Source organism: Chinchilla lanigera, unplaced genomic scaffold (genome assembly GCF_000276665.1).
Source record: "Chinchilla lanigera isolate Chin_1 unplaced genomic scaffold, ChiLan1.0 scaffold00123, whole genome shotgun sequence".
NCBI lineage: Eukaryota > Metazoa > Chordata > Mammalia > Rodentia > Chinchillidae > Chinchilla > Chinchilla lanigera.
In genome coordinates this window covers 2,144,002-2,155,665 of record NW_004955524.1, presented here as the reverse complement: position 1 = coordinate 2,155,665, position 11,664 = coordinate 2,144,002, and the positions used below count along the sequence as shown (strand labels likewise).

At 38.3% G+C, this 11,664-nt stretch overlaps 1 protein-coding gene across 1 annotated transcript; it reads left to right on the top strand.

Annotated features, from left to right (window-relative positions):
* The first annotated feature begins 5,590 nt into the window (after positions 1-5,590).
* Positions 5,591-9,416, top strand: LOC102018320 (zinc finger protein OZF-like). The gene is made up of 3 exons (XM_005409651.2): positions 5,591-5,614; positions 5,859-5,919; positions 7,897-9,416. Exons 1-3 carry the CDS (start codon positions 5,596-5,598, stop codon positions 9,365-9,367), a joined length of 1,551 nt encoding a protein of 516 aa, XP_005409708.2. The 5' UTR covers positions 5,591-5,595; the 3' UTR covers positions 9,368-9,416.
* The last annotated feature ends 2,248 nt before the right edge of the window (positions 9,417-11,664 follow it).

Genomic DNA, 11,664 nt, shown 5'->3' with positions numbered 1-11,664 from the left:
TCCACATGAGTAAGTGTTGGACTTTATCCAAGCTTTTTCTGCATCGATGGAGATGATCATGTGATTTTTGTCCTTGGCTGTATTGACTTGGTGTGTTACATTAATTGGTTTGCATATATTGAATCACCCCTGCATTCCTGGCATGAATCCCACTTTGTTGTGGTGTATAATCTCCTTGATGACTTGTTGTATTCTGTTTGCTAGTATTTTATTGAGAATTTTTGCACCTGTGTTCATTAGGGAGATTGATCTGTAGTTCTCTTTCTTGGTTGGGTCTTTCTCTGGTTTTGGAGTCAGGATAATACTGGCCTTCAGAAATGACTTGGGGAGAAATCCTCTTTCAATTTCATTAAAGAGTGTGAGAAGAATTAGTGTTAAATCTTCTCTCAATTGCTTGTGGAATTCAGTGTGAATCCATCAGGACCTGGGCTTTTCTTCATTGGCAAGTTTTTAATTATATTCTCAATTTCACCGGCTGATAATGAGTTTTTCAGGATTTTTATATCTTCTTTATTCAGGTTTGGTAGTTCATATGTATCTAGAAATCTGTCCCTTTCCTCTGTGTTTTCCATCCTATGAGAGTAAAGATTTTCAAAGTAGATATTGGTGATCTTCTGAATTTCTTCAGGATTTGTAGTGATTTCACCCCTTTCATTCCTTATTGCATTTATTTCAGTTTTTTCTTTCCTTTTTTTGATAAGGTTTTCTAGGGATTTATCTATTTTATTTATTCTTTCAAAGAACCAACTCCTTGATTCATTACTTCTTTGTATTGTTTTTTTAGTCTCCATTGCATTAATTTCTGCTCTGAGCTTTATAATTTCCTGCCTTTGGGGTCTGGGTTTGACTTGCTCTTCTTTTTCTAGGAACTTGAGGTACAGCATCAGATTGTTTGTTTGTGCCTGTTCTGTTTTCCTGAGGTGGAAGTTCACCACTCTAAATTTCCCTCTGAGGACTGCTTTCATTGCATCCCACAGGTTCCTGTAGGTTGATGTACATTTTCGTTTGATTGTAAATAGTGTTTAATCTGTACTTTGATTTCACCTGTGACCCATTGGTTGTTCAGGAGAATATTATTTCTAACTGTTTATGGAGTTTTTGTGTTTTCTTTTGTCATTGATTTCCAATTTCATTGCACTATGATCTGATTGTATACATGGGATAATTTCAATTCCTTTGCATTTACTTAAACATATTCTATGTACTAGTATATGGTCTATTTTAGAGAACGTCCCATGTGCAGCTGAGAGGAATGTGTATTCTGATGGTGTTGAGTGGAACACTCTGTAAAGGTCTACTAAGTCCATATGTTCACACGTTTAGTCAAGTTCTATTTCTTTGCCAATTTTTTGTCTAGTTAATCTATCTCTTGGCGACAATGGTGTGTTAAAGTCCCCTGTTATGATTGTGTTGCTACTTATTTCATTTTTCCTGTCTGTTAGAATTTGTTGTATATAGTTGGGTGCTCGTGTATTTGGTGCATAGATGTTTATGATTGTTATGTCTTCCTCTTGAAGTTTCCCCCTCATAAGTATGTAGTGACCTTCTTTATCTCTTTTGATTGTTCTTGGTTTGAAGTTCATGTTGTTTGCAAACAGAATAGCTACACCTGCTTTTTTCTGGGTTTCTGTTGCATGGAGTATTGTTTTCCATCCTTTAATTTTCAGCCTATGAATTTCCTTTTGAGTTAAATGTGTTTCTTGTATACAGTATGTAGTTGGATTTTGTTTCCTAATCCACTCTGCTAGTCTGCTTCTTTTGGTTGGTGCATTGAGACAATTCACATTGATGGTTATAACGGATATGTACTGGCTTATCTTTGTCATGCTATTTTTCTGCTGTTGGAGCCTCCTTTTTCTCTCTGTTTAATTGCTTGCTTTGCTTGGTGGTTCCTTTCTGTTGTTGTTTTTGAAATTGCAGTCTGTTTTATCTCTTTGTAGAATGTCTTTTAGTACTCTTTGTAGAATTGGTTTGGCACTCATGAATTTCTTCAGTTGTTCTTTATCATGAAAATATTTTATTTCTCCATTAAATTTCAAAGATAGCTTTGCAGTGTACATCAATCTGGGTTGGAAGTTGTTTTCTTTTAGTACCTGAAATACTTCACTCCAAGCTCTTCTTCTTGAAAAGTCTGCCATGATTCTGACAGGCTTTTCTTTTATAGGTGATCTATTTCTTTTCTCTAACAGCTTTTCATATTCTGAGCTTTTGCTGAGTTTCTGGGATCTTGATCACTATATGTCTGGGTGTAGATTTATTTTGGTTATGATTAACTGGAGTTCTATATGGTTCACTTCTCTGGATGTTCAATTCTTTTATTATGCCTGGGAAATTTTCTGCTATTATTTATGCAAATAGTCTTTTTATATCATTTGTGTTGACAGTTGCTGTTTCATTAATACCTGTTAATCTGGCATTGTTTCTCTTTGCTTTGTCTTGCACTTATTTAATTGTTATTTCCTGGTTCCTTGTTGTTTTTAAGAGATCCCTCCTTTCACGTTCATTAATGGCAATGCTGTGTTCAAGGTCTGAAAGTCTATCTTCAGCTTTTTTCAGGCAGTTTTGCAAGCTTTCAATGGAATTTTTAATTTCCTGGATATCTGTTTGCATCTGTTTCATACCTTCTAGTTCTTTTCTATATTGTTCCCTGAAAGTTTCCAAGAGTTGTCTATGCTTTTCCATTTTCTTGTCTATGTCATCTTTGGATATGCTGAGCATTTCTTTCATTATTGTTGTCATTTCTTTTGTCAACTGAGACATTATTTCTGATCTGATGTCTTCTATGGCCTGATAGAGTTGTTTCTTTACTTCTGCTGCTATCATTTCAGAAATTTCAGGTGTATGACCTCCCGGCTTTTCCGTGTTGATGTCTCCTGAACTCGTTCTGGGTGGTGTGAAGGTCTGGGATTGCATTTTTTTCCTTTGTTGTGTCATTTTTGAAGATCCAGAGGCTCTCTGGAGTGCAGCCTCACAGTCCTGATTGTGTGTGAGGGGCAGGGTGAGAGTCTGAAGATCCCCAGTGCTCAGTGTAGCTCCTGTGCTGGTGAGTGGTGGCAAAGTGGGGTCCCAGATGCTCCCAACCTTTTTTGCATTCAGTTGGCTTCGAGGCATGTGTGGGAAAGGTGGGGGAGGCTCGCAGGTGTTCCTGAGACTGTCTGGGGTTTGGCCCGGCTTCCATAAGAGTAGGGAGGATGAAGGTCATGTTCACAGAGGCTTCAGATATTACCCAAGAAGAGCCTGCTTCCCACACTAAAAGGGGAGGGGTGAAGGGAAGCTCCCCGAGGCTGCTATGTCCAGGTTTCAGCTGAGCTCCCAGTGGGGGTGTGAGTTGTTCTGTCAGTGACCACCAAGGCCCCAGAAGGTGTCCAGGGATCCACGTGCCTCACACTCTATTGGGGAAGGCACCAGAGAGGCTCACTGGGTTCCTAAAGGTGTCTGACGTTCAACCCAGCCCCGGACAACACACTGTGGGTGTGGCAGTGTGCCTCTGAGGCCCCGTAGGGTACCCGAGGTTTTGCCTGCCTTGCCCGCTGGTCAGGGATGCAGAGCCCCAACTCACCGGGCTTCCTGAACACGTCCAGGGCTCAGCCCAGGCCAGCCCGGGCAGACACACTATGGGTGTGGCAGGTAGCTGCTGAGCTTTTTTTGTCTCACTCTTGTGCACAAGTGCTGATCTGTGAATCAAAGGCAAAGTACTTTCCCATCCATGCCATTGGTCATGCAGTTCCTGAGTTTTCAGTTTTATTGGAAGAGATTCACATCTAGTCCCAGGAATAATAACACAAAGTATGCTGTACATATTGGAAAGAAATCACTGGTCTGTGAATGTTGGTAAACTCCTAAGGAAAGGAAGTGAGTGTCAGGTGTAGCAGCTGGTTCTCCATTCTTGCGTAAGTCTACTTGTTCTTCCACACTTCGGTTTCCTTTGGTGATTTTCTCAAGTTAGACTTGCATCTTGTTTTCTGTTCATCTTGAGTCAGACGTGCTGTAGTCACTCTTTAGATTTGTGTTCATTGATCTTAACACAACCTCTTTATATTGTGTGCCCAGCAAATATTTTTGTATTTATCTCCGATGATTTTCATAGATTTCAACTTCTCCTTCTATGTCTGGTGGCTATTTAATTTTCTTCTGCAGAAACAGTTTTCTTATCTGAATGTTCTTTCACTACGAATTCCTAAGGCATTCCAGTTTATCTTTCCATTTCAATGTATAACCTATGTATGTAGAATACAAGAGTATATAATCCAGATTTCCAAGTGCATACCTATTTCTCCCTGAACATAAATGAAACTTTCTGTGATTTTTTTTTAGAAATGTGTAAAACCAGCTGTATTATGAATTGATATTCTGTTTACAAGTGGATCCATTGAAGACTTTTTTCTTTTTTTGAGATCCATTTACCATTCTGTCTAGTAATCACACACTGACCTGAAAGGTGGAATTAGAATGTTTTTCATGTATATTATGTAAGCTATCACTTTGCTCACAAGATATTGCATGCCGTTGGTCTTTTATTATACTGTACAGCTATAATTTTTAACAAATCAAAGGTGCAATTTGTAAGTGGCACAGTATTGTTTTTTCCTTTTTGTTGGGGGTGGTTGAGGCTGGTCTCACTTTGTAATCTTGACTGCCTTGAATTTACGACTTAGCCAACCTGGACATTGAACTCATGGCAATCTTCAAATTCATGGGAATCCTACACTAGCCACCCAAGGGCTGAAATAACTGCCATGTACCACCAAACTGGACCGAAGTTTTCCTTCTGTATGTAGTGACCAGTTACTTTGTGATAACTTGGTTTTCATGCATTGATCATATTTTATTCATATCCCTACCCTCATTACCCTTCCTTATACCGTCCTAGTATTTCTTATACCTGAGTGCAAAGTCATCATATGGTGTCACTGATAAATAATAATAGATTAATAATAATAGATAATAAATATGCCACACTTCCCCTATTTTCATTGTCCATAAATTTGTTCCAATTAAACTGTTTCCATTAGCATTTTAATAATTATTCATTAGCCTTGTTTAATATTCAATTGTTTTTTCCCTACAAGTTTCAAAATGCTGCCTAAGGACAAAGAAAGACAGACTCAATGCTATGAATAAGCAGATTTGAAAAGAGATATATAATCTGTGGTCTATCAGAACCATTCATCAGATATTTATCTGCCTGTGTTTTGTGGATGGTAAATTATGGACTCCATCTATGAGCCCTGCTTTCTAGGCAGGGCACAAATACAATGTGGGTGACCCTGTAGGACAACCTGTGCTACTATTCTGCTATTGTTCTAACAATGTGTTGCATTCTAGCAACAGAATCACTGTATGAAAATATTTGCATATACATGTGTTTGATGACCAATATGTGTAATTAGTATTTGAAGGAATAAATCTTAGTTCAGCTTTCTGTGAGAGGATTTCAGATGTCTCAGGGTGTGGGTCTGAACCTTCAGGAAACATGTCATTATTTAGGAGGCAGTGACCTTTGAGGATGTGGCTGTGAACTTTACCATGGCGGAGTGGGCTTTGCTGACTCCATCTCAAAAGAAGCTCTACAGAGATGTAATGCGGGAAACATTGATGAATGTTAATGCTATCGGTAAGGATGATATCTTTTTCTTATTTATATGAATATAGAGAATTGGTTTTTTGCTCAGTGATGAAGTTTAATTAAAGAGACTGTTGTAACATTTTGAAGAACATCTCAGGCTTGGTTACATTATACCTGGTATAAAGAGTACACATTATACAAGGCCTGGTATGCATTATACTTAGAAATCTAAGGGGAATCTATTAATTTTTATTTAATGATATAGTGACATTTTATATTTCCTACAATTCAGGAAGAACATGGAATAACCAGCAAATTGCAGAAGAGTGCAAAAAATGCTCAAGAAATCTAAGGTAATGTGTGTGCACAGGAAAAAGGAATGTTCCTCAGGAGTCATTGAGTGTGCAGACATGTTACAACCATGAAACTGAAGAAATGAGGCTATGTTCAAACTTACTTCTTTTTAAATTTTATATTTATTTATTTATTTTTGAGACAGGGTCTTGCTATGTAGTTTAGGCTGGGCTTGATTTCACTGTGTAGTCCAGGTTAGCTTTGACATTGCAGAAATCCTCTTGCCTCAGACTCCCAAGTTCTGGGATTACAGGTGTGCACCACTATGCCTGGCAGGCTCCAATTTATTTCATCTCACAAAAATTTCCAGAGATGCACACAGCTTGATTTTGTGTATTCTGACAAATACAAAAATATTCCAGTGTAGGAAACTGAGGTAGTACTGATACTATGTGTCTTGGTTACTTTTCTCTTGTTGCTGAGACAAAATAACTGATGCCCAAAATTAAGGAAGGAAAGGTTTATTTAACTTACAGTTCATGGAGGTTTTAGTCCGTGCTCAGCTGGCTCCAAGGCAGAGTGGCACGTGGCGTAGGGTAACCGTTCATGGCGGAGGAAGGTAGCAAAAACAGCAAGAGCAAAAGGGAGGAGCGGTGGCAAAGCAGCCTCCTTCCCTCCCTTACATTGTAATGGGAACTACCTACCCCAAGGTAGGTGTAGCACTTACTGTCATGAATCAGTCACCTGCCCCATGACTGCATGAGGCTTTGGAGGGACAACCAGATACAAACCATAACACTATGTAACAAGTGACACTGTCTGCTGTTATCAGTATAAATAAATTGTTTCATAATCACCATCATGGAAATGTATGAAATTGCATTTAAGCATTGTATATAGGTATATATGAAAAGAATAAATTTTGAATTTTGACAAGAACTCATCTTTAAAATATCTATGTGTACATGTGAATATGTGACGTGCATTACCTAGAAAACTGCTAACATGAAAACAGTATTCAAAACACAATTGAATGCTAATGTTGCCATTGTAGGTGTTTGTAAAACATCCCCCAGAAAATTGAGCTGCTTGTGTTTAAACTCCTTAGAAAGCACCTTCCTATATTGTTGGTGGCAGTGTAAAATAGAACCATGATGCTAATCAATATGTAGATGTTTCAGAAAGTAAAAGTACAAGTTTCCATTTAATCCAGGTGTATCTCTCTGGGTATTTTCTGAAATGAGTTAAAATCAGCAAATTTTAGTGATTTTTGCATTACCATGTTCAATGCAGGACATGCATGGGCATTCACAATAGCTAAGCTCGGGAAAGAGCCTAGATGCCCAGCACTGGATATTGGGATAAAGAAAAGGAGGTCAATAAGAATGTCTCTGAAAATAAGAAATAGTAAAGCTGGAAATTAATTCAGTGATAAGACCTGTTTAGTTCTCCCCACTGAAAAAATATACTATATATTTGGCCATAAAGAACAATGATATCAGTTGTCAAAGAACAAAAATACATGAGACTCCATCCCATGATGTTCCATGAAATAAGACACAGAAAGTGAAATGTCATATGTTTTCTCTGAAATGAGAAGCTAAAAATATATTTAGGGAGTAAAATAAAGGAAAAGTGATAGAAAAGAGAAAATTTTAACTTTTTGGACATGTTAAAGTTGATCAGGGTAATTAGAGAAGGAGAGAGATATGGGGGAAAAGATATCAAAAATGATCAATGTGTGATATACGTTCTGCCCATTCCCTAAAATGAAACTTGATATTGTGTATTGCAAATATATACCAATTTTAAAGTCCCAAATGAAAACCATCCTTTTGAGAATGGGGTGTTTTGGAGGCTTTCTCCAGGTTACTAAGTCAGTTCATCCTCAAAATAGCTTGGCAGGCATCAAACCAGAGCTTGTCCTGGTAAATTATTAATATGAAGACCTTTTTCATTGTGACTGATATATATATATATTTATATATATATATGTGAAAAATGTGACTGATATTTTTATTCTTTTTCCTTTATAGAAATGAAACAGACAGTTATTTGAGATTTGAAGAAAAGCTGTATAAATGTAGGGAACATGGAAAACCCCACAGTGATTTACAGTCCTTTCAGAAGCATGAAAGGAGAAAGACCGGACAGAAACCCTATCAATATGAGCAATATGGGAAAGCCTACACTGATCTCAGTGAACGAACTCACCCTGGGGAGAAAAACTTTGTAGGTAAGGAAAGTGTGAAAGCCTCCAGCATACCCAGTGGTGTTCAAATCCGTGAAAGAAATCACAGTGTGGGGAGTCCATATGTATATGAACAATGTGAGAAAATGTTTATTTCTGCATACCAAATTCAAGTTCATGAAAGAAGACATGCTGGAGAGAAGCCCTGTGTATCTAAAGAATGTGTAAAAACATTAGCTCATAGTAATTCCTTTCACAAACAGAAAATAATTCACAGTGGGAAGAAACCCTATGTATGTGAACAATGTGGGAAATATTTCATCCAAAAATGTCACTTTCAAGTACATGAAAGAAGTCACACTGGGGAGAAACCCTATGTATGTACACAGTGTGGGAAGGGATTTGCTAATACATCCTCATATCATAGACATAGAAGATCCCACACTGGGGAGAAACCTTTTGTATGTAAACAGTGTGGAAAAGCATTCGGCCAAAAAAGTCACTGTGATCGTCACGAAAGAACTCACACTGGGGAGAAACCCTATGTATGTAAGCAATGTGGGAAATCTTTCAGCACACACAGTCAATGTCAAAGTCATGAAAGAACTCACACTGGGGAGAAACCCTATGTATGCAAGCAGTGTGGGAAAGTTTTCAGTGAAAAAAATAATTGTCAAAGACATGAAAGGATTCATAGTGGGAAGAAGCCCTATGTATGTAAGCAGTGTGGGAAAGCATTCACTACATACCGTGACTGTCAAATCCATGAAAGAAGTCACACTGGGGAGAAACCATATGTGTGCAAGCAGTGTGGGAAAGCGTTCAGTACACAGAGGTATTATAAAATACACGATAGAACTCACACTGGGGAGAAGCCCTATGTATGTAAGCAATGTGGGAAGTCTTTCAGCCAGAAGTGTAACTTTCGAGCGCATAAGAGAATCCATACTGGGGAGAAACCCTATGAATGTCAGCAGTGTGGAAAAGGATTTGCTGATAAGTCTTCACTTCGTATACATAGAAGATCCCACACTGGGGAGAAGCCCTATGAATGTCAGCTATGTGGAAAAGGATTTGCTCATCACTCTTCCTTTTATAGACATAGAAGATACCATATGGGTGAGAAGCCATATGTGTGTGAGCAGTGTGGGAAATCCTTCAGCCAGAACAGTCACTTTCAGTCACATGAAAGAACTCACACTGGAGAGAAACCCTATGTGTGTAAGCAATGTGGGAAATCTTTCAGCCGAAAGATTAATTGTCAACTACATGAAAGGGTTCACAGTGGGAAGAAGGCCTATGTACGAAAGCAGTGAGGGGAAGCAGTCACTGTGTACTGTTACCATTAAATACATGAAAGAAAAATTGAGAAACTATTTGTTCAAGCAAAGTGGGAAAGCATTCAGTGCACACAGGTGGTATAAAATACATGACAGAACTCACCCTGGGGAGAAAAACTGTGTATGTAAGCAATAGGGGAGATCTTTCAGCCTAAAGAGTAACTTGTGAGGATGTGAGAGAATTCACACTGGAGAGAAGCCCTGCCAATATAAGAAACGTGGGAAAGGATTTGCTGATAAGTCCTCATTTCATAGACCTAGAGGATTCCACGCTGGGGAGAAACTCTATGTATATAAGCAGTGTGGGAAAGCTTTCAGCACACTAACATGCCATTAAGTGTGTGAAATTATGCACACTGGGGAGAAGCCCTATTTTTGTAGGCAGTGTGGGAAAAGAGGTCTGCATATTACAAACGAGATCACACTGGGGAGTAACTCCTTGATGTAAGAAATGGGAAGATTTCAGCTGAGGCAGTCCCTAACCCCCAGAACAAAGTCACACTGGGGCCAAAGTCTATGTAAGCAATGTGGGGAAGCATTCGGTGTACATTGGTATTGTCATATATGTGAAAGCAGTCACACTGAAGAGAAAAGCCTACATATGTAAGACTATTTTGAAAATCCTTTAAAAAGTACTCATGTAGAGGAGACATTTAGAAGTAATATAAAAATTATGATGCCAGTATTTCTTCATAAAATTTCCAGAAAACAATCCTATAGGAGATACCCTAAAGTATATTCATTCTGTTTTCAGTAAGTCACCTGTAAATATCTTACCTACATATCTGTAGATTTACTATTAAAAAATCACACCTTTGTCCAGGTGAGCTGGCGCACTCCTGTAATCCCAGCATCGGGAGGCTGAGGCAGGAGGATCGCTGAAAGTTTGAGGCAATCCTGGGCTACAGAGTTGAGTTCAAGGCCAGCCTGAACTACATAGCTAAACCTCGCATCAAAAAGAAAAAAAAATAAAATTTAAAAATTACACCTTTTTAAAGTAAATTCAAGACTATGGAAGCTTCTTTTTTCTACTCTTTTGATCCACCCATGCCAGTCCTCCTGGATGACACCAATTTTTATCATGACAGTTGATTCCCACTCAGGTCAGTGACTTACATAGCAGTCTCTCTAGAAGGATCCACACACACACATCCAGAAGTGTGCTTGACCAGGTTTCATGGCATGTCTCCATCAAGACACTGATGACAAGATAAACAGTCACAAAAGCAAAAACTGTTTAAAAAGATTTAAAATATTTATCGATACATAGTTGCAGTATATACTATAAATGTTCATCTGTGCAAGTTGGTTTACGTTCGTTATGCATCTGAATTCTTCGTAGTTACCTTCCCATTTCCTCTTCAGCATTTCCATCCATTTCTTGCTCTCAATTTTTGAAACGTGTTCCCCTACTTGCTATTACACATCATATATTTTTCTCTTGTAAAGCAAAAATTAAACAATACATCCAATATTATGTCCATCATCTAAAAAGAAGCATCATGAATTTCAGTTCATCCTGAAGTGTCTCAGGGTTTCACCACATTCCTAAGGTTCTAAAGAAAATCCATGGAATAGACTTACCCCAAACAGTCCTGAGTGATGGGAATGATGACACAGTGACTCCAGAAATAGAGTTACCTGTGTGCGGTGACGTCTGTGTGATGTTTATGTGGTATTTATAATCATACAAATTCAGTGCATGAGAACTGAAGCACTGGATTTACCTAGCAAAACATTTCATGCAGGGCTATATATGGGTTGTAGTGCACAACCATTGACCCGTCTGTCCAATCTTGGGGTGTGGCATCAACTACACAATCCTAGTCCCTCTTTATCCATATGTTCAAATTCTGCTATTTCATGAGAGTCAAATGGTTTTAAATTTAAAATCGCAGAAATGAAAGTTGACAGAGTTCCCAACATGTGCCGTTCTCCACAGCATGACTAAGTCTAGTGCCAGGTTCATCCATCATTTATCTGTTTATAAATCAGACCCACGTGTGTAAACATATTGTCTCAGTAGTGTGAGACATGGAACAAGATCCAGAATGTACAGTAGATGTCGTGAATAGGGAAGATACTGTTCAGAAGAAAACTGATGGGGAAAGGAGAAATGAAAGAAGGGAAAAGGAAAAATACACACACACACACACACACACACGGTAGGTAAGAGTTATATAAACAACATAGTTCAGTGCTAGTTTCTCTTAGTTCATTGATAAGAAAGATCCATGCTAATATTGGTTTGGACAAGATTTGGATTCACCATT